At 47.3% G+C, this 24,180-nt stretch overlaps 1 protein-coding gene across 1 annotated transcript; it reads left to right on the top strand.

The window, feature by feature from the left end:
• Positions 1-5,254: 5,254 nt before the first annotated feature.
• LOC125524307 (cytochrome P450 89A2) lies at positions 5,255-23,732 on the top strand. The gene is given in 4 exon segments (XM_087531618.1): positions 5,255-5,466; positions 22,331-23,199; positions 23,299-23,398; positions 23,401-23,732. Coding segments are annotated over 4 exon segments (1,500 nt in total). The 5' UTR covers positions 5,255-5,267.
• Positions 23,733-24,180: the final 448 nt, after the last annotated feature.

Raw genomic sequence — 24,180 nt, 5'->3', positions numbered from 1 at the left:
TCTATCTGGGGCTTTCGCCATGAAAGTATGGTCTCCACGCACTCGGGCTTCAACTGCTAATTCATGTGCCATCTTGTTACCTTCCCTCGCGGTGTGAGTCACCTCGAAAGCAGAGAACGTAGCGAGGGCATCATTCAGATCACTGATAAGGCCATAGTTGTTCGGTGCATTTTTCTTCAGTGCATCTGCTATCCACTTGCAGTCCACCTCCAACTGAATTTTTCCATGTACACTGCTGCAAGTGCATACAATCCGGTGAGTGCAGCACGTCCTTCAGCGTCTTCCACACTTGTAGATCGCGGCAACTCTTTGCAGACTGACAGGAATACATGCCCGCTGTGATCTCTAGCAATCGCGCCAGCCCAACTTTGGCCGCTGTCGGCGTGGAAAGCAGCATCTGAATTTAATTTCAACTCTGCTCTTCGGCGCCGTCCACTATGCATTTGTTCGTTGATATATAGGGCTTAGGATTGGATAAGCAGCCCGTCCCCTTGCCCCGAGCTCGTTGACAGTTCCCCTCGAGAGCTGCACCATTCCTCCTCATAACTTTCCAGGAACAACACTGAATTCAGAATTGGTTCCTTTCCCACTTCCATGGATGCAATCATCATGCAAATGCCAGCATCTCCACAGCAGAAGGAGTATTTTAGCTCTCATATCCTCCTGATTCGAATCGAGCAATACTTGAAGCCAATCATTTCCGGTGTAGCAGAATGCACTCTCTGGTGACAGTTCCCATTTATCTCTCATGGCACATCTTAGAGCCCTGCTCTTTGTGCATTTTTGTTAGAATATTTTCGTGACCTGTGAATTCAAGCACTAATCAAAATAGATGTGTTATAGCATCCACGTCATAGCGGTCCCCCGTCGCTGTAGGCGAGGACACACGACTGTTCTTATATAAAAACATTGGGTACCCCTTGCCACACTTGGTCCCTCTCAACTTCTAGAAATATTGTTTCATCAGTTCAGATTTGGCTGGATTATAACGCAGATAAAGCCAATAAGAAACAAATGAAAATTCAATAATACTCATGTTGAATTTAATCGAAAAATTATCTTGCTTCAAATAATAATAAATGGGCTCACATTCTAGTGTGTGATGTCATCGCTCAGTTCTACGCCGTGCACCCATCCCTCACCTCCACACCCCCATCGTTGATTTTTCTTGTTACTACCTCTCACGTCGAAGCAGTTATCATGGAAGCCAAGTCGAGAAGCTGGAGTAGGCGCGGTAGTCACTGAGGCGATGGAGAGTGGTTTTCTAGCGGTCTGGGTTTCTACCGGGTAAGCTCACATCAAACGATATTGGTTGGAGATTCATGCAGTATCTGCCCGGTTAATGAAGTGAACTGTGCTTATTTGGTTGGGCAGTACACAGCCTCAACCAATGTGTACTGCTGTACATGTCAGAAATAGTAGCAATACAATGCCGGGCTCACGTTAGAGCCATGCCTCGTCCATATGCCCACTTGCTTGCGTGTCCTATGAGCCCTGTGACCTAAATCAAAGTGTGTGGCGGAAAACTAAAATAACAATACCGATCAATGTGACTGGCAAAAGAGAGAGAGAGAAAATTTCGGATCAATGGATCGGAAAAAAGACTCTCTAGAGTAGCCGATCAACATGTACATGTGCCACGGCCCCTAGCGGTGATCACGAAGATCGACCGCCCTGGAGGCGGCGCGAAGCAGAAGTGGCATCTAGGGTTTTGGATTGGCTAGGCTAGTACCATGTTAAAACGGATAGAGAGGGATTGTGTCGTAATGTGTGTGATGTTGTATTGAACCTCACGAGCGAGTATATATAGGAGTATAGACTTGGAGGGCGAAAAACGTCTCCTAGAATTAAGGTATAGGAGCCGAATTACAAATTGTAAACTACCAAATACATGTAAACCAAATATATCTCTAACATAGACCTTCCACTTGGTGGTTGATTCTGCAGGTAAACCAAATATATCTCTAAGAGCATCTACAGTCGTGCGCCTCAAATCCGTCATACGCCCGGGCGGTCCGCCCGATCACTGTCCGGTCATATTTTTTTTACCTAGACGCCCCTCCCTCCCCCCCCCCCTCAAACAGCCCTCAAACGCTCGGACTGACTGGCACCCCTCATATCCAGCCCAAATATGGGGCGGATATGGGGGCGCCCTGGCGCGCCTGGGCACGCCGGTCACGTAGGACTGACGAAAGGGTCCCAGCCAAAAACGCCTTGAAACCCGCTGGTCTGAAGCTCGTCTCCTCCATCGGGCCGGTGGCGCCGCGTGGGGAAGCTCCGGCGGGCCGCATCGTGCCTAGCCCGACTATTTAAGTCAACCGGTGGCACCGAAAACCTACCATCTATCCACATTTTCCTCCTCCTCCTGTCCACCGCCTCCACCACTTTCCACTCCACCCGTCCACCTAGTAGCCATGCCCCCACGCCACCGAGTGAGGAGTGAGTCATTTCTGATGCCGGAGCGCCGCCTCGAGCTCCTTGAGCAGATCCGGGCTAGGCTCGAAGCCCGGATCGCTGCGGGGCTACCTTCGGAGGCAGTGGATCTGGAGGAGTTGGAGGAGGAGGAAGAAGACGAGGAGGAGGAGGTTGAGGAGAATGAGGAAGAGGAAGAGGAGGATGAGCCAGAGGAGGAGGATGTGGGAGACGCTGGCGACGCGGATCTGCAGGCGGAGCAACATGCCATCCTCGATTCCCTTCGGTCGAACTTGGCTGCAAAGGCCAAACACCTCGCCGGCAGGAGATGGAGGTGCAGGAGGCCGCGGAGATGCTCGCCTACATGGATGAAGTCGGGTAGGAGGAGGATGAGCCGGAGGCCTCATACCCGCCCGTCCAGCCGGCGCCCGGCACCATCGTCATGGACATCTCCGACGATGAGGACTAAATAGGGTAGTACGTAATATGTAGTATTATGATTTCTTTGCATGCTTTGTATGGATCTAGAGGATGAAATATGGATCTGAAGGCAGATGCAGAGTTGCTAATTTGAGAGGTGACCGGCCACTGTTCGCGGACGCATCAGATCATGTGCGCGGGCGTTTGAGAGGCCGGATTTGCCAAATAGGACTGTAGATGCTTTAACATAGACCTTCCACTTCGAGGTTGATTCTGAAGTCTTTTGTGCGGCGCTGGAATGGCCACGTCTATTGCTACGTCATGCACATCTCTGATCAGCAGAGAAAGGCCACGCCAAAAAGCTCCCCACTCGGACGCCCCAGGTCTCATGGATCGAGCACGATCTCCGCCTCGGATCCACCGAGCTCATACCAGACGATCTTGGCACAGAAGATTAAGATCGTTGTTTTCTGACACTACTTGTTAGACTAATATATTACAGGATCCTGATATAATCCTAATCGCCTAAATTGAGGAGAATCGAATATTTGTGATCTCCCATTTATGGTAAGATTAGGTAGGATTGTATATACTTGTCTATAAAATTAACACGTAATGGATAATATTAGTCTAACACTACTAAGCTAACTCGAGTGGAAAAATATACCATATGGAGTAGCTTAAGCTCTAACACGATTTTTGACGTTAAACTGTAGGTGAATTACCCACTCTGGCTTAATAAAGTAACTCAAGTGGGAAACTATATAGTATACTTAAGCTAACTGACACGATCACGTTTTACGATGGCTCGGCGGCCACATGCACTTTCAGTCCAAGACAAGATCCGCGACCTACGCTGGTACTTTGGCGCGTACTTCGTGTAAGTGGATGGAGAATCTATGAGCATCTAATCCAGTAGCAGTACAACCCTTAAATTCCATAACTCCTCGAATCAGCATATTTTAAGGAGTTAAACTGCACCTAATCGCACTCTTAAACCGATAATTCTTAAGAAAATTGACTGGTTAAGTTTCAAAAGTTTTTTTTGGCTCAAATTTAAGAGACTAACACCAGTTCTACCGCCTTCAAATATTTTTTCTTCTCCACTCGCAAGAAAAACAACTCCACCCGAACCCGAAATTGACCCCCCCCCTCTACTGCCATAAATTCACGCTGGCTCCCCACCCGAACCCGAAATCCCTCCCCACCATTCCGCATTTCTCTCCAAATCACCGCAGCCGCCACTCGAATCGCCATGTAGTGCCGCCTATTGTGCGCCGAGAGGTAGGGTGTTGTGACGACGGATGTCATCCCCATCAAATCATCATCATCGGAGGACGAACGGGAGGCGACGCAGCTCGCGGCGGCCATGGTGTCGGGAGCCGACAAAGAGAAGAAAAAAGGCACAAAAGAGGAGGATGGGGCGAAGCAGAGGAAGAGAACATCTAGCTGGCAGACGAAGCTGAGGAGGAGGGTGGCGCCGGCGCCGGCTTCTCATGGGAGGAGGCAGAGGCCCTGCTCAAGGAGGAGGAGCTCCGGGAGGTGGAGTGCACCGACGCTCAGGTGGTCGCTCGGCTCCCCGCAACGCCGAGTTGATGGGGGTTTGGAGAATTTTCGAGCGACGAGCCGAGGTGTAGGCCAACAGCCAGTACTTGACTGTGGTGGACCACGAGTGTGGCACATTCGTAAACGAGCTCAACACCGTCGACTCCGGCGATGTGCCGATGCCATGGCGGGGCACCCACGATGCCGAGGCGGCGGGTCCAGCTTGCCAGTGGTGATACACCTCAACTCTGTCTCAGATTAGTGCTCATTTTAGCTTAAATTTCCTTATTTTAGCTTTATCTAAGTTCAATCTACTTTAATTATGAACTATAATGTTGCCAGAGTTAAAAATTTCAACGGAATTTCAGTGAAATTTCGCATATTTAAGTGGGGTCCGAAAAATTTTAACCCTGAAATTTCAAGGCAGATTCAAACTGATTTCAAAATAAATTTAAATTATGTTTTACTTCTTTAAAATTAACTGAAATTTAAAATCTCAAGATCTGAAATAATTTCCGAAATTTTGCATATTTCAGTGAGGTCCGAAATTATTTTGTTTCGAAATAAAAAACCTTGGCTACTATGTACAGTTATGCATTGTGTGGTGTTAATCTAGTTTCAAATTAGGTGTTTGTACACAATTTGAATTTGAAGAGTTAAATCTGAGGGTTCAGCAATCTAAATTCATACTACATTTTTTTAAAAATCCTCATATTTGAGGAGAAATTTGAAGAGATGTCTATTTAGAGAGTTAAAAGATGCTATGAGAAAAACAAAGAGCAGCTGCCTTTGTCGTCCAACGATGAGATTTTCTGCCTACAAATAGGGTGCCGTGCCATATGCAGAACAGAGAGCAGGGTAGGTAGCAGTGGGAAGCCATCAGGTCAGCCATGCAAGAGCTACTCATTCTCACCTTGATGCTCCTCCTCGTCGTCATGCTCGTCCTGCGGTATGCCTCGGTCTACACGCGCCTCGCCACCAGCGTCAAGTCGGCTTTAGCACGCCGGCTCCGGCAGCCAGCCGTCGTAATCAAGGACCGAGCGGCAGCGCACCGCCTTCTCGTCCGTGGCTGCACCGGCGGCTCCTTCTCCAACCCACTGGTAGACAAAGGGCCTATAGTCCCAGTTCGTAAGGGCCTTTAGTCCCGGTTCAGGAACCGGGACTAAAGTGTCGGTACTAATACCTCCACCTTTTAGTCCCGGTTCAATTCAGAATCGGGACTAAAGGCCCTCCACGTGGACAGTGCGCAGAGCCCAGTCAGGAGACTCTTTGGTCCCGGTTGGTGCAGTGCGCAGAGCCCAGTCAGGAGACTCTTTGGTCCCGGTTGGTGCCACCAACCGGGACCAAAGGGTCTCCTGACTGGGCTCTGCGCACTGCCCACGTGGAGACCCTTTGATCCCGGTTAGTGGCACCAACCGGGACCAATAGGCATCCACGCGTCAGCACTTCTGTGGCTGGGGTTTTTGTTTTTTTTTGAAGGGGGGGGGGGGGGGTTGGGGGTTTTAGGGGGTTAATTTAGGTGTTTCATATATTGTGTTAGCTAGTTATAATTAATAGAGAGAAGTGTCCTCTGTTATGTCTGTGCTTGGTCGACGCTACGTACTATACATACGTATATAGAGAGGACTAGACACGCTAGCTAGCTAGTAAGCAAACGAAGGAAACAGAAGATCGTCATGAACATATATGCATATATACAGAGAGAAGTGATATCGACCACCTCTCCTTCTCCGAGAGATTGGTCGAAAAACAAGTTCTCGTATATCTATCTGACACTACCGGCTACATATATACAGTAATTATCTCTTACAAATATAATCATACGGACTCAGGGTTAACATAGAATTCTCCGTCTTCAGGGATCACGTGGTCAAGAAAGAATGCCGCCAATTCCTCTTGAATTCCTCGCATGCGAGCTGGTGCTAGAAGTTCATCCCGCTTCCGAAACATCTAATTTAAAGAAGGGGGTCAATACATATATATATGAATGAATGAAACTCAACACAAATGATGGTAATAAAATAAAATTGTGAATGTTGTTATTTACGTACTTCATATTGTTCGTCAGTGTAGCCCCGCTCACAGGTCGTGTGGCGGATGGACTCGCAAACATAGTAACCACAGAAATCATTCCCTTGTTGCCGCCACAACCACTTTACAAGAAATAGAGGTTAATCAAACTGATAAGCAAGAATGCCAAATGGTATTGATGAAACTAGCGCTTGAATGACTAGTAGATGCGCTTAAAATGCTAATATAGCTAGTACTTACTTTCGGGTGTCTAAATTGCAGCTCCTTCGGCAGTCCCGGAGCTTTTCTGGTGAATTTTCTCCAAACCCTGCCGGACAAAGAAAACAATTACTTGATATATCAGGAAATGAACAAAGTTGCTGATATGGTGGATAATGATCGATTTAACTTACTTCTCGAGTATTTGAGTCATGTCTGTATAGTCCTTGGGATCTTTTCGTCTTGAGTCTAAGACGGTTACTAGTCCCTGCTCAAGCTTAATATGTAGGAGAATATAGTGAAAACTGCACACGCATGCATAACTCATCAATTACATTAGTATAACCTTGACTAATATATAAGGGAAACCGAATACACACAAGACAGTAACACTCACTTGAAGTTGTAAGGAAAGAGTATTATATCTTTGTTTTGATTTATTATCAACGATTCTAGCATGCCGGCCTCGGTTTCTGCGGCATGAAATTTAACCTGAGTTGCATCTATGAGATTTGTGTTAATGAACCCAATATCACCGACTTGTCTTTTCTTCAATTCGATGATCTTCAATCTGCATAATATAGTGAGGATGATTATAAATACATGCAATGAAAGAGCTAAGCTATATAGAGAAACTTAATGACAGAAGTAGTACTACTTACAGACAGTAGCAGGTGACAGTTGCTTTATCGAGGGCCAATTGATTGAAGAACTGATAGAACTCCTCAAATGGAACAGGCAACAGATCAATTCCAACGAGGTCATGCTCCGGTTTAACTCTCGCATACAAAGTACTCCTCCCCCTAGAGTCTCTGTAGATTTTCAAGTACCAATCATGCAATCTTCGCATCATCGTTGATAGAGATCTTTCATCTTTGACGAGAGGCTTCCCGTACTCGTATCTTTGTATCTGCACGTCCATGGGGTCATAATGTACTTCGTCGGGCAGGTAATCTGCAGGATTGCTATAACCGGGCACCATCCTCGGATCATTATCGACGTTGTGGCTAGGCACCTTGAGCGGGGGGCACGATTGCTTCGCTTGTTCGCCGAGCTGGGCAATTTGTTTCCCAGCTCGTCCTTGTTTCAGCCTTTGATCACTGACAGTACTTCCCGACCGCTCCGCTTCGGCAAATTCCTTTCCAATAATGCGGTCATAGTTTTCTTTCGGCGAATCAGACTTCGGTGTTTTTGTCAGGGCAGCCAGAGTGCGCTTCACTTTCACCCGATCTACCTTCTCCTCCGGAGGTGGATGTTTCTTTGCTTTCACCCCTTCAAAGAATTTCTTCACTTCTTCTCGCGCGATCTCGGCGTTCTCCTCCTGGGTCCTCTCGTATGGTAACTTCTCTGGAGTCTTCAGAGAAGGACCGAATCTGTATGTCCTCCCGCCTCTGGTTGTACTGCTAGACGCCGACCGAGCAGACGTAGCGGTTGTCTTCTTTACTTGCTTAAGCGGCGGAGGAGAAGGACTACGACGCGCCGGAGCAGCTGGAGCGGCGGCAGGTCTCTTCCGCCCTTGCTGACGAGGCGGAGAAGGAGGAGGGTTTCTGCGGGCCTTCTGCGGGCCTGAATCCTGGCCCATGTAGGGTTTCTAGTCGTATTCAGGCCGTGGAGGCCCAGTTGGTGGCATTTTTTTTGGTTTTATCTTTTTTATTTCTATATTTTTTTTGGTTTTTTCTTTTTTTATTTCTACTTAAAACTAAATACTTATAGTTTTTTTTAGTGATTTCTTTTTGCTTTTAGGTCACAAAAATTATAAACTTTCTGTTAGTGCCATTAGTTTTAAATTTTAAATAGTTTAAATTTGAATTTTTAAAAATTTGTGTGAATCACTAGTTTATGAATAACTTTACTATAAAATTAGAATTTTTTCTTCTTTGCTAATTATTTTTTATTTATACTTACAATTAAATACTTATAGTTTGATTTTAGGTCACACAAATTATATTCTTTTTGCTATTGAAGAATATTATAGTTTTATTTTAGTTGATCATAACATAATATTTTAATTGATTGTTTTTATTTTCATAAAAGTTTTGTAGTTCATTCAGTTTGCTATTAATTCATTCTTTGAGCTAAATGACTCTGAAATTGGAAAGCATTTCAAAATGAACTCTGAAAAGGTTGAAAGTTGGCATGGTATCATCATTTCACCCACATAGCATGTTCCAAAAACTTGATGCACTTCGTGTACAAAATGGACAATCACTTTCGAAGTATCAAAGTTTCGAACCATAAGACATGAAAGCATTTCAAATGAACTCTGAAAAAGTTGAAAGTTGGGATGGTATCATAATTTCACCCACATAGCATTTGCTTATTGCGGGAGAAAGTCTTCACTTTTTCTTTGCTTGTGTCATTTGCTTATTGCGCCGTAACCATGGATAATCTTCATTGTTTATCAGGATGCTTGGGTCAGTCTTGACATTGAAGGGAGGAATTTCATGAAACTTTTCATAATCTTCAGACATGTCTGTCTTGCCGTCCACTCCCAGGATGTCCCTTTTTCCTGAAAGAACTATGTGGCGCTTTGGCTCATCGTATGATGTATTCGCTTCCTTATCTTTTCTTTTTCTCGATTTGGTAGACATGTCCTTCACATAGATAACCTGTGCCACATCATTGGCTAGGACGAATGGTTCGTCAGTGTACCCAAGATTTTTCAGATCCACTGTTGTCATTCCATACTGTGGGTCTACCTGTACCCCGCCGCCTAACAGATTGACCCATTTGCACTTAAACAAAGGGACCTTAAAATCAGGTCCGTAGTCAAGTTCCCATATGTCCACTATGTAACCATAATATGTGTCCTTTCCGCTCTCGGTTGCTGCATCAAAGCGGACACTGCTGTTTTGGTTGGTGCTCTTTTGATCTTGGGCGATCGTGTAAAATGTATTCCCATTTATCTCGTATCTTTTGTAAGTCAATACAGTCAAAGATGGTCCCCTGAACAACAAGTACAACTCATCACAAACAGTGTTGTCACCTCTGAGACGTGTTTCCAACCAACTGCTGAAAGTCCTGATGTGTTCACATGTAATCCAGTCGTCGCACTGCTCCGGGTGTTTGGAGCGCAGACTGTTCTTGTGTTCATCGACATACGGGGTCACCAAGGTAGAGTTCTGTAGAACTGTGTAGTGTGCTTGAGACCAAGAATATCCGTCCCTGCATATTATTGAGTCTCTTCCCAGAGTGCCTTTTCCAGTCAGTCTCCCCTCATACCGCGATTTAGGGAGACCTATCTTGTTAAGGCCAGGAATGAAGTCAACACAAAACCCGATAACATCCTCTGTTTGATGGCCCATGGAGATGCTTCCTTCTGGCCTAGCGCGGTTATGGACATATTTCTTTAGGACTCCCATGAACCTCTCAAAGGGGAACATATTGTGTAGAAATACGGGCCCCAGGATGACAATCTCGTCGACTAGATGAACTAGGACGTGCGTCATGATATTGAAGAAGGATGGTGGGAACACCAGCTCGAAACTGACAAGACATTGCGCCACATCACTCCTTAGCCTTGGTACGATTTCTGGATCGATCACCTTCTGAGAGATTGCATTGAGGAATGCACATAGCTTCACAATGGCTAATCGGACGTTTTCCGGTAGAAGCCCCCTCAATGCAACCGGAAGCAGTTGCGTCATAATCACGTGGCAGTCATGAGACTTTAGGTTCTGAAACTTTTTCTCTGGCATATTTATTATTCCCTTTATATTCGACGAGAAGCCAGTCGTGACCTTCATACTGAGCAGGCATTCAAAGAAGATTTCTTTCTCTTCTTTCGTAAGAGCGTAGCTGGCAGGACCTTTATACTGCTTCGAAGGCATGCCGTCTCTTTCGTGCAAACGTTGCAGGTCCTCTCGTGCCTCAGGTGTATCTTTTGTCTTCCCATACACGCCCAAGAAGCCTAGCAGGTTCACGCAAAGGTTCTTCGTCACGTGCATCACGTCGATTGAGGAGCGGACCTCTAGGTCTTTCCAGTAGGGTAGGTCCCAAAATATAGATTTCTTCTTCCACATGGGTGCGTGTCCCTCAGCGTCATTCGGAACAGCTAGTCCACCGGGACCCTTTCCAAAGATTACGTAGTGTAAATCATTGACCATAGCAAGCACGTGATCACCGGTGCGCATGGCGGGCTTCTTCCGGTGATCTGCCTCGCCTTTGAAATGCTTGCCTTTCTTTCGACATTGATGGTTGGTCGGAAGAAATCGACGATGGCCCAGGTACACATTCTTCCTGCATTTGTCCAGGTATATACTTTCAGTGTCATCTAAACAGTGCGTGCATGCGTGGTATCCTATGTTTGTCTGTCCTGAAAGGTTACTGAGAGCGGGCCAATCGTTGATGGTCACGGACAGCAACGCCTTAAGGTTAAATTCCTCCTGTCTGTGCTCATCCCACGTACGTACACCGTTTCCATTCCACAGCTGTAAAAGTTCTTCAACTAATGGCCTTAGGTACACATCAATTTTGTTGCCGGGTTGCTTAGGGCCTTGGATGAGAACTGGCATCATAATGAACTTCCGCTTCATGCACATCCAAGGAGGAAGGTTATACATACATAGAGTCACGGGCCAGGTGCTGTGATTGCTGCTCTGCTCCCCGAAAGGATTAATGCCATCCGCGCTTAAAGCAAACCATACATTCCTTGGGTCCTTTGCAAACTCATCCCAGTACTTTCTCTCGATTTTTCTCCACTGCGACCCGTCGGCGGGTGCTCTCAGCATCCCATCTTTCTTTCGGTTCTCACTGTGCCATCGCATCAACTTGGCATGCTCTTCGTTTCTGAACAGACGTTTCAACCGTGGTATTATAGGAGCATACCACATCACCTTCGCAGGAACCCTCTTCCTGAGGGGCTCGCCGTCAACATCACCAGGGTCATCTCGTCTGATCTTATACCGCAACGCACCGCATACCGGGCATTCGTTCAGATCCTTGTAGGCACCGCGGTAGAGGATGCAGTCATTAGGGCATGCATGTATCTGTTGGGGAACGTTGCAGAAAACAAAAATTTTCCTACTCGTTTCACCAAGATCATCTAGGAGTTCATCTAGCAACGAGTCACTGGATGCATCTACATACCTTTGTAGATGGCGCACGGAAGCGTTCAAAAGAACGGTGATGATGTAGTCGTACTCGACGTGATCCAAATCACCGATGACCAGCGCCGAACGGACGGCACCTCCGCGTTCAACACACGTACGGGACGGGAGACGTCTCCTCCTTCTTGATCCAGCAAGGGGGAGGAGAGGTTGATGAAGATCCAGCAGTACGACGGCGTGGTGGTGGATGCAGGGCGTCACAGAAGCAGGGCTTCGCCAAGACTACGAGGGAGAGACGTAACGGGGGGAGATGGAGGCGCCAGGGCTGGTATGAAATCCCTCCTCTCCCCCCCACTATATATAGGGGTGCCAAGGGGGGGGGGGGGGCGCCGGCCCTAGTAGATGAGATCTACTAGGGGGGGCGGCGGCCAAGGGGAGGTTTCCCTCCCCCCCAAGGCACCTAGGGGTGCCTTCCACCACATGGACTCTTCCATGGTGGAAACCCTAGGCGCATGGGCCTATAGGGGCTGGCGCCCCAGCCCACTATGGGCTGGGTTACCTCCTATTTCAGCCCATGGGGCCCTCCGGGATAGGTGGCCCCACCCGGTGGACCCCCGGGACCCTTCCGGTGGTCCCGGTACAATACCGATAACCCCGAAACTTGTCCCGATGCCCGAAACAGCACTTCCTATATATAATTCTTTACCTCTGGACCATTCCGGAACTCCTCGTGACGTCCGGGATCTCATCCGGGACTCCGAACAACATTCGGGTTTCTGCATATACATATCTTCACAACCCTAGCGTCACCGAACCTTAAGTGTGTAGACCCTACGGGTTCGGGAGACAAGCAGACATGACCGAGACGACTCTCCGGTCAATAACCAACAGCGGGATCTGGATACCCATGTTGGCTCCCACATGCTCCACGATGATTTCATCGGATGAACCACGATGTCGAGGATTCAATCAACCCCCGTATGCAATTCCCTTTGTCAATCGATATGTTACTTGCCCGAGATTCGATCATCGGTATCCCAATACCTCGTTCAATCTCGTTACCGGCAAGTCACTTTACTCGTACCGTAATGCATGATCCCGTGACCAGACACTTGGTCACTTTGAGCTCATTATGATGATGCATTACCGAGTGGGCCCAGCGATACCTCTCCGTCATACGAAGTGACAAATCCCAGTCTCGATCCATGTCAACCCAACAGACACTTTCGGAGACACCCGTAGTCTACCTTTATAGTCACCCAGTTACGTTGTGACGTTTGGTATACCCAAAGCACTCCTACGGTATCCGGGAGTTACACGATCTCATGGTCTAAGGAAAAGATACTTTGACATTGGAAAACTCTAGCAAACGAACTATACTATCTTGTGCTATGTTAGGATTGGGTCTTGTCCATCACATCATTCTCCTAATGATGTGATCTCGTTATCAATGACATCCAATGTCCATAGTCAGGAAATCATGACTATCTGTTGATCAACGAGCTAGTCAACTAGAGGCTTACTAGGGACATGTTGGTGTCTGTTATTCACACATGTATTACGATTTCCGGATAACACAATTATAGCATGAATGAAGACAATTATCATGAACAAGGAAATATAATAATAATGCTTTTATTATTGCCTCTAGGGCATTTTTCCAACAGTCTCCCACTTGCACTAGAGTCAATAATCTAGTTACATTGTGATGAATCGAACACCCATGGAATTCTGGTGTTGATCATGTTTTGCTCTAGGGAGAGGTTTAGTCAACGGATCTGCTACATTCAGGTCCGTGTGCACTTTACAAATTTCTATGTCTCCATCTTGAACATTTTCACGAATGGAGTTGAAGCGATGCTTGATGTGCCTTGTCTTCTTGTGAAACCTGGGCTCCTTGGCAAGAGCAATAGCTCCAGTGTTGTCACAGAAGAGCTTGATCAGCCCCGACGCATTGGGTATGACTCCTAGGTCGGTGATGAACTCCTTCACCCATATTGCTTCATGTGCTGCCTCCGAGGCTGCCATGTACTCCGCTTCACATGTAGATCCCGCCACGACGCTTTGCTTGCAACTGCACCAGCTTACTGCCCCACCATTCAAAATATACACGTATCCGGTTTGTGACTTAGAGTCATCCAGATCCGTGTCGAAGCTAGCGTCGACGTAACCTTTTACGACGAGCTCTTCGTCACCTCCATAAATGAGAAACATTTCCTTAGTCCTTTTCAGGTACTTCAGGATATTCTTGACCGCTGTCCAGTGTTCCTTGCCGGGATTACTTTGGTACCTTCCTACCAAACTTACGGCAAGATTTACATCAGGTCTGGTACACAGCATGGCATACATAATAGAACCTATGGCTGAGGCATAGGGGATGACGCTCATCTCTTCTATTTCTTCTGCCGTGGTCGGACATTGAGCTGAGCTCAATTTCATACCTTGCAACACAGGCAAGAACCCCTTCTTAGACTGATCCATATTGAACTTCTTCAATATCTTATCAAGGTATGTGCTTTGTGAAAGACCTATGAGGCGTCTCGATCTATCTCTATAGATTTTGATGCCTAATATATAAGCAGCTTCTCCAAGGTCCTTCATTGAAAAACTTTTATTCAAGTAGGCCTTAATGCTGTCCAAGAGTTCTATATCATTTCCCATCAAAAGTATGTCATCTACATATAATATGAGAAATGCTACAGAGCTCCCACTCACTTTCTTGTAAACACAGGCTTCTCCATAAGTCTGCGTGAACCCAAACGCTTTGATCATCTCATCAAAGCGAATGTTCCAACTCCGAGATGCTTGCACCAGCCCATAAATCGAGCATTGGAGCTTGCATACTTTGTCAGCATTCTTAGGATCGACAAAACCTTCCGGCTGCATCATATACAATTCTTCCTTAAGGAAACCATTAAGGAATGCCGTTTTGACGTCCATTTGCCATATTTCATAATCATAGAATGCGGCAATCGCTAACATGATTCGGACGGACTTCAGCTTCACTACCGGTGAGAAAGTCTCATCGTAGTCAACCCCTTGAACTTGTCGATAACCCTTAGCGACAAGCCGAGCTTTATAGATGGTCACATTTCCATCCGCGTTTGTCTTCTTCTTAAAGATCCATTTATTTTCTATGGCTCGCCGTTCAATGGGCAAGTCAGTCAAAGTCCATACTTCGTTTTCATACATGGATCCTATCTCGGATTTCATGGCTTCTAGCCATTTGTCGGAATCCGGGCCCGCCACCGCTTCTTCATAGTTCGAAGGTTCACCGTTGTCTAACAACATGATTTCCAAGACAGGGTTGCCGTACCACTCTGGTGCGGAACGTGTCCTTGTGGACCTTCGAATTTTAGTAGGATCTTGATCAGAAGCATCTTGATCATTATCATTAACTTCCTCTCTAGTCGGTGCTGGCACCTCAGGAACATTTTCTTGAGTTGCGCCATTTTCCGGTTCAAGAGGTAATACTTCATCAAGCTCTACTTTCCTCCCACTTACTTCTTTCGAGATAAACTCTTTCTCTAGAAAGGACCCATTCTTGGCAACAAAGATCTTGCCTTCGGATCTGAGGTAGAAGGTGTACCCAATAGTTTCTTTTGGGTATCCTATGAAGACGCATTTTTCCGACTTGGGTTCGAGCTTTTCAGGTTGAAGTTTCTTGACATAATCATCGCATCCCCAAACTTTTAGAAACGACAGCTTAGGTTTCTTCCCAAACCATAATTCATACGGTGTCGTCTCAACGGATTTCGACGGAGCCCTATTTAAAGTGAATGCGGCAGTCTCTAAAGCATAGCCCCAAAAAGATAGCGGTAAATCGGTAAGAGACATCATAGATCGCACCATATCTAATAGAGTGCGATTACGACGTTCGGACACACCGTTACGTTGAGGTGTTCCAGGCGGCGTGAGTTGTGAAACTATTCCACATTTTCTTAAGTGTGTGCCAAACTCGTGACTCAAGTATTCTCCTCCACGATCTGATCGTAGAAACTTGATCTTCCTGTCACGTTGATTTTCAACCTCACTCTGAAATTCCTTGAACTTTTCAAAGGTTTCAGACTTGTGTTTCATTAAGTAGATATACCCATACCTACTTAAATCATCAGTGAGGGTGAGAACATAACGATAGCCACCGCGAGCCTCAACACTCATTGGACCGCACACATCAGTATGTATGATTTCCAATAAGTCGGTTGCTCACTCCATTGTTCCTGAGAACGGAGTCTTGGTCATTTTACCCATAAGGCATGGTTCGCACGTGTCAAATGATTCATAATCAAGAGACTCTAAAAGTCCATCAGCATGGAGCTTCTTCATGCGTTTGACACCTATGTGACCAAGGCGGCAGTGCCACAAGTATGTGGGACTATCATTATCAACCTTACTTCTTTTGGTACTCACATTATGAACATGTGTAGCATCACGTTCGAGATTCATAAAGAATAAACCATTCACCATAGGAGCATGACCATAAAACATATCTCTCATAAAAATGGAACAACCATTATTCTCAGATTTAAAAGAGTAGCCATCTCGAATTAAACGAGATCCCGATACAATGTTCATGCTCAAAGCTGGCACTAAATAACAATTATTAAGGTTTAAAACTAATCCCGAAGGGAGATGCAGAGGCAGCGTGCCGACAGCGATCACATTGACCTTGGAACCATTCCCGACGCGCATCGTCACCTCGTCCTTTGTCAGTTTCCGCTTATTCCGCAGCCCCTGCTTTGAGTTACAAATGTGAGCAACTGCACCGGTATCAAATACCCAGGAGCTACTACGGGCACTAGTAAGGTACACATCAATTACATGTATACCACATATACCTTTTGTTTTGCCGGCCTTCTTATCCGCTAAGTACTTAGGGCAGTTCCGCTTCCAGTGACCGCTTCCCTTGCAATAAAAGCACTCAGTCTCGGGCTTGGGTCCATTCTTTGGCTTCTTCCCGTCAGCTTGCTTGCCGGGCGCGGCAACCTCCTTGCCGTCTTTCTTGAAGTTCTTTTTACCCTTGCCTTTCTTGAACTTAGTGGTTTTATTGACCATCAACACTTGATGTTCTTTCTTGACTTCTACCTCCGCTGATTTCAGCATTGAGAACAACTCAGGAACGGTCTTTTGCATCCCCTGCATGTTGAAGTTCATCACAAAGCTCTTGTAGCTTGGTGGAAGCGACTGGAGGATTCTGTCAATGACCGCATCATCCGGGAGATTAACTCCCAGCTGAGACAAGCGGTTATGCAACCCAGACATAGTGAGTATGTGCTCACTGACAGAACTATTTTCCTCCATCTTACAGCTGAAGAACTTATCGGAGACTTCATATATCTCGATCCGGGCATGAGCTTGAAAAACCATTTTCAGCTCTTCGAACATCTCATATGCTCCATGTCTCTCAAAACGCTTTTGGAGCCCCGGCTCTAAGCTGTAAAGTATGCCGCACTGAACGAGGGAGTAGTCATCAACACGTGTCTGCCAAGCGTTCATAACGTCTTGGTTCTGTGGGACGGGAGGATCACCTAGCGGTGCTTGTAGGACATAATCTTTCTTGGCAGCTATGAGGATGATCCTCAGGTTCCGGACCCAGTCCGTATAGTTGCTGCCATCATCTTTCAGCTTAGTTTTCTCTAGGAACGCGTTGAAGTTGAGGACTACGTTGGCCATTTGATCTACAAGACATATTGCAAAGATTTTAGACTAAGTTCATGATAATTAAGTTCATCTAATCAAATTATTAATGAACTCCCACTTAGATTAGACATCCCTCTAGTCATCTAAGTATTACATGATCCGAGTTAACTAGACCGTGTCCGATCATCACGTGAGACGGACTAGTCAACGTCGGTGAACATCTTCATGTTGATCGTATCTTCTATACGACTCATGCTCGACCTTTCGGTCTTCTGTGTTCCGAGGCCATGTCTGTACATGCTAGGCTCGTCAAGTCAACCTAAGTGTTTGCATGTGTAAATCTGTCTTACACCCGTTGTATGTGAACGTCTGAATAAAACACCCGATCATCACGTGGTGTTTTGAAACAGCGAACTGTCGCAACGGTGCACAGTTAGGGGGAACACTTCTTGAAATTATTTATGAGGGATCATCTTATTTACTACCGTCGTTCTAAGTAAACAAGATGCAAAACATGATAAACATCACATGCAATCAAATAATAAACGTGACATGATATGGCCAATATCACATAGCTCCTTTGATCTCCATCTTGGGGCTCCATGATCATCTTGTCACCGGCTTGACACCATGATCTCCATCATCATGATCTCCATCATCGTGTCTCCATGAAGTTGCTCGCCAACTATTACTTCTACTACTATGGCTAATGCGTTTAGCAATAAAGTAAAGTAATTTACATGGCGTTTCTCGATGACACGCAGGTCATATAAAAGAATAAAGACAACTCCTATGGCTCCTGCCGGTTGTCATACTCATCCACATGCAAGTCGTGATTCCTATTACAATAGCATGAACATCTCATACATCACATATAGATCATTCATCATTCATCACAACTTTGGCCATATCATATCACAAACCACTTGCTGCAAAAACAAGTTAGACGTCCTCTAATTGTTGTTGCATGTTTTACGTGGCTGAATTAGGGTTCTAGCAAGAACGTCTTCTTACCTACGTTAAAGCCACAACGTGATTTGTCAACTTCTATTTACCCTTCATAAGGACCCTGTTCATCGAATCCGCTCCAACTAAAGTAGGAGAGACAGACACCCGCCAGCCACCTTATGCAACTAGTGCATGTTAGTCGGTGGAACCGGTCTCACGTAAGCGTACGTGTAAGGTTGGTCCGGGCCGTTTCATCCCACAATACCGCTGAAGCAAGAAAAGACTAGTAACGGCAAGAAAGTTGACAAATCCACGCCCACAACTAATTGTGTTCTACTCGCGCAAGAAGAACTACGCATAGACCTAGCTCATGATGCCACTATTGGGGAACGTTGCAGAAAACAAAAATTTTCCTACTCGTTTCACCAAGATCATCTAGGAGTTCATCTAGCAACGAGTCATTGGATGCATCTACATACATTTGTAGATGGCGCACGGAAGCGTTCAAAAGAACGGTGATGATGTAGTCGTACTCGACGTGATCCAAATCACCGATGACCAGCGCCGAACGGACGGCACCTCCGCGTTCAAAACACGTACGGGACGGGAGACGTCTCCTCCTTCTTGATCCAGCAAGGGGGAGGAGAGGTTGATGAAGATCCAGCAGCACGACGGCATGGTGGTGGATGCAGGGCGTCACAGAAGCAGGGCTTCGCCAAGACTACGAGGGAGAGACGTAACGGGGGGAGATGGAGGCGCCAGGGCTGGTATGAAGTCCCTCCTCTCCCCCCCACTATATATAGGGGTGCCAAGGGGGGGGGGCGCCGGCCCTAGTAGATGAGATCTACTAGGGGGGGCGGCGGCCAAGGGGAGGTTTCCCTCCCCCCCAAGGCACCTAGGGGTGCCTTCCACCACATGGACTCTTCCATGGTGGAAACCCTAGGCGCATGGGCCTATAGGGGCTGGCGCCCCAGCCCACTATGGGCTGGGTTACCTCCTATTTCAGCCCATGGGGCCCTCCGGGATAGGTGGCCCCACCCGGTGGACCCCGGGACCCTTCTGGTGGTCCTGGTACAATACCGATAACCCCGAAACTTGTCCCGATGCCCGAAACAGCACTTCCTATATATAATTCTTTACCTCTGGACCATTCCGGAACTCCTCGTGACGTCCGGGATCTCATCCAGGACTCCGAACAACATTCGGGTTTCTGCATATACATATCTTCACAACCCTAGCGTCACCGAACCTTAAGTGTGTAGACCCTACGGGTTCGGGAGACAAGCAGACATGACCGAGACGACTCTCCGGTCAATAACCAACAGCGGGATCTGGATACCCATGTTGGCTCCCACATGCTCCACGATGATTTCATCGGATGAACCACGATGTCGAGGATTCAATCAACCCCCGTATGCAATTCCCTTTGTCAATCGATATGTTACTTGCCCGAGATTCGATCGTCAGTATCCCAATACCTCGTTCAATCTCGTTACCGGCAAGTCACTTTACTCGTACCGTAATGCATGATCCCGTGACCAGACACTTGGTCACTTTGAGCTCATTATGATGATGCATTACCGAGTGGGCCCAGCGATACCTCTCCGTCATACGGAGTGACAAATCCCAGTCTCGATCCATGTCAACCCAACAGACACTTTCGGAGACACCCGTAGTCTACCTTTATAGTCATCCAGTTACGTTGTGACGTTTGGTATACCCAAAGCACTCCTACGGTATCCGGGAGTTACACGATCTCATGGTCTAAGGAAAAGATACTTTGACATTGGAAAACTCTAGCAAACGAACTATACGATCTTGTGCTATGTTAGGATTGGGTCTTGTCCATCACATCATTCTTCTAATGATGTGATCTCGTTATCAATGACATCCAATGTCCATAGTCAGGAAATCATGACTATCTGTTGATCAACGAGCTAGTCAACTAGAGGCTTACTAGGGACATGTTGGTGTCTGTTATTCACACATGTATTACGATTTCCGGATAACACAATTATAGCATGAATGAAGACAATTATCATGAACAAGGAAATATAATAATAATGCTTTTATTATTGCCTCTAGGGCATATTTCCAACAGTATCTTCTCCACCTCCAATCCTAGAGGGCATATGACCTTCTTTGCTGCGTATGTACTGTCGGGCAATTCGTTATCGTTTGGAAGCTTCTTCTTCAATATTTTCAGTAGCTTCTCAAATCCTTTGTCAGCCACAGCATTCTCTGCCTTCCACTGCAGCAATTCCAGTACGGTACCGAGCTTTGTGTTGCCATCTTCGCAATTGGGGTATAACCCTTTTTTGTGATCCTCTAACATGCGATCGAACTTCAGCTTCTCCTTTTGACTAATGCATTGCGTCCTTGCATCGACAATGACCCGGCGGAGATCATCATCATCGGGCACATCGTCTGGTTCCTCTTTATCTTCAGCAGCTTCACCCGTGGCAGCATCATTGGGCACATCATCTGGTTCCTCTTGATCTTCACCAGCTCCCCCCGTTGCAGCATCACCGTATTCAGGGGGCACATAGTTGTCATCGTATTCTTCTTCTTCGCCGTCTTCCATCATAACCCCTATTTCTCCGTGCCTCGTCCAAACATTATAGTGTGGCATGAAACCCTTGTAAAGCAGGTGGGAGTGAAGGATTTTCCGGTTAGAGTAAGACCTCGTATTCCCACATTCAGTGCATGGACAACACATAAAACCATTCTGCTTGTTTGCCTCAGCCGCATCGAGAAACTCATGCACGCCCTTAATGTACTCGCGGGTGTGTCTGTCACCGTACATCCATTGCCGGTTCATCTGCGTGCATTATATATAATTAAGTGTCCAAATTAATAGAAGTTCATTATCACATTAAAACCAAAGTGCATACATAGTTCTCATCTAACAACATATAGCTCTCCAGAGCATCTAATTAATTAAACCATACATTGAAACTATGTAAAACATTTCAATGCGAAAACAAATGCGATCATAATCGCAACCAAGGTAACAATTGATCCAACGGCATAATGATACCAAGCCTCGGTATGAATGGCATATTTTCTAATCTTTCTAATCTTCAAGCGCATTGCATCCATCTTGATCTTGTGATCATCGACGACATCCGCAACATGCAACTCCAATATCATCTTCTCCTCCTCAATTTTTTTTATTTTTTCCTTCAACAAATTGTTTTCTTCTTCAACTAAATTTAACCTCTCGACAATAGGGTCGGTTGGCATTTCCGATTCACATACATCCTAGATAAATAAAATCTATGTCACGTTGGTCGGCATAATTTTCATAAACAATAAATGAACCAATAGTTATGAAGATAATATACATACCAAATCCGAATCATAGACAGGACGAGGGCCGACGGGGGCGGATACCAAAACCATCGCACTATATAAGATGCAATAATAAATGTAAGAAAATGATACAAGTATCTATCTAAACAGACAAGTAAGAATATTTTTCCTTTCAGAAAGAAGATAAGAACAAGAGGCTCACCACGGTGGTGTCGGTGATGAGATCAGCGCGGGTGATCGACGGCGGTGAAGACGGGGACGGGGCGTGACGGACCGCTAAATCTAGACAAATCTCGAGGAAAATGGAGCTTGGAGGTCGAGCTTCGAGAGGAGAAAGTTTAAGTAGTGTGGCTCGGGCATTCCATCGAACACCTCATGTGCATATGAGGTGAGCTAGAGCACCACAAACCCCTCCCCTCGCCGGCCAGAGAAAAACAGAGCACTGGAGTGCTCTGCTCGCGGGCGAGGGTATATATAGGCACCTCATTGGTCCCGGTTTGTGGCAAGAACCGGGACTAAAGGGGAGCCTTTGGTCCCGGTTCAGGCCACCAACCGGGACCAATGGTGGTGGGCCAGGAGCGAGGCCCATTGGTCCCGGTTCGTTCCACCAACCGGGACCAAAAGGTCCAGACGAACCGGGACCAATGGCCCACGTGGTACGGCCGGCCCCCTGGGCTCACGAACGGTGACCAATGCCCACATTAGTCCCGGTTCTACACTGAACCGGGACTAATGGGCTGAGCCGGCCTGGACCATAGCCCTGTTTTCTACTAGTGACCGCCCGCCATCCCTGGTGCCAACCTCCCTCGTCTCGCACCTTCGCCACCAAAACCTAACCTCGGTGCCATACGGCCCCTTCTGGCGCGTCACCCGCCGCAACCTCACTTCCGGCGTCTTCCACCCGTTGCGCCTCCACCGCTATGCTGCCGCCCGGCGCGACGCGCTGTGCGGTCTCATCGCGGACCTCAAGGAGCAGTGCACGTCCAACCCCGACGGCCTAGTCCTCGCGGCGGAGAGCATCCGCAATGCCATGTTCGGCCTGCTGGCCACCATGTGCTTCGGCGACGGCGTAGACAAGGGCCTCATCCGCTCGATGGCGGACGCCCAGCTCGAGTTCGTCCAAATCTTCCCTCAGCTGCGCGTCTTCGCGAGGCTACCGGCGGTGGCTAGGCTAATCCACCGCAAACGGTGGAGCAAGCTAGTCGCACTACGGCGGAAGCAGGAGGAGATGTACCTCCCGCTCATCCACGCCCGCCGCAACCGGCAACGCCACTCCGGCGAGCTGCCGGCGTATGTGGACACGCTCATCGACCTCTGGGTCCCTGACGACCACAAGGCCTATGGCAGAAACGCTGGAAAGCGAAGGCGGCAGCGCAGGCTCACCGACGGCGAACTCGTGGGCATGTGCGCCGAGTTCGTTGGTGCAGGAACTGAAACTGTTGCCGCGGAGCTGCAGTGGATCATGGCGAACCTGGTGAAACACCCACAAATGCAAGCGGCTGTCCGGAGCGAGATCGATGCTGCTGTGGACGCGGACGCGGAGGAGGTGGGCGAGCAGGTTCTTGGGAAGCTAGAGTACCTTAACGCTGTTATCATGGAGGTGCTCCGCCTATACCCCACGGTGACGTTGGTGGTCAGGCAGGTAAGTAAACAGACCGCTGACGTACAAACCTCTCAATTGAGGTTAACTACCTAGTCAATCAGCATCATGAGTTCATGACTGTAATTTTGTGCTGACAAGGTATCGGAAGAAGACGACGTCGTTCATGATGGCCGACGTATTCCGGCGGGCACCAATGTGCTCTTCCCGCCGGAGTCTTTAGCCCGAGACAAGACGGCGTGGGTAACCCGGATGAGTTCAGGCCAGAACGGTTCCTCGCATGTAGAGGCGGGGAAAACGTGAACCTTATTGCGGCGGCAGGAGGCGGCGGTGGGGAGATCAGGATGATGCCGTTCGGTACCGGCCAAAGGGGATGCCCCGGCATGGGCGTGGCCATGCTCCACATGGGTTACTTCATGGCCAATCTCGTGAAGGAGTTTGAGTGGAGGGAGGCCGAGGGGGGGCTGGCTGTGGATCTCCGCCAGCATTTCGGATTCTTCACCGTCATGAAGCGCCCGTTGCGTGCTCACCTAGTGAGCACACGACTTGAGGGGCCCCTAAGGAAGATAGGCTGAAAGGAGTTAGTAATAATTACCGGTGTGACTAGTGCTCAGTTAACTTGCGGTAGGCCCAATCTTCTTTCGCCTAGTCCAGAGTGCCTTTGTTATCTTTTCGGTACTGCTAAAAATCAGTTGACGGGCTAGCCGTTTGATTTTTAGCAGCTTGTAGATTCGAGCTGGGAGTGCTTTGTCCCTGTTTCGGCCTGTCTAAGACGTGGACCGGCCCACTTTGTTTTCTCCCTGTCAAACCCGTGATCCCCTGTACGAGCGCTGCTGATGGGCTGGGGCTATGCTGTGTTTCAGTGTTTCTTTTCTGTGTTTGTTTTTGGGCCGCATTAAAGTGAAGAAGGGGAAGCGGCCACCCCGTGGAGTGAGTTTCCCCCTATACCATTCTTCTCCATCTTTTTCTTGTTTGTCCTGTTCTTGTTGGTGGTACACCATAGATCTGAAGAGATTAGGGTCG

This window comes from Triticum urartu, chromosome 7A (assembly GCF_056163025.1).
Source record: "Triticum urartu cultivar PI428250 chromosome 7A, HENAU_Tu73, whole genome shotgun sequence".
Taxonomy (NCBI): Eukaryota; Viridiplantae; Streptophyta; class Magnoliopsida; order Poales; family Poaceae; genus Triticum; species Triticum urartu.
The sequence above is the reverse complement of the archived record's forward strand: the minus strand, read 5'-3'. Positions and strand labels throughout refer to the sequence as shown.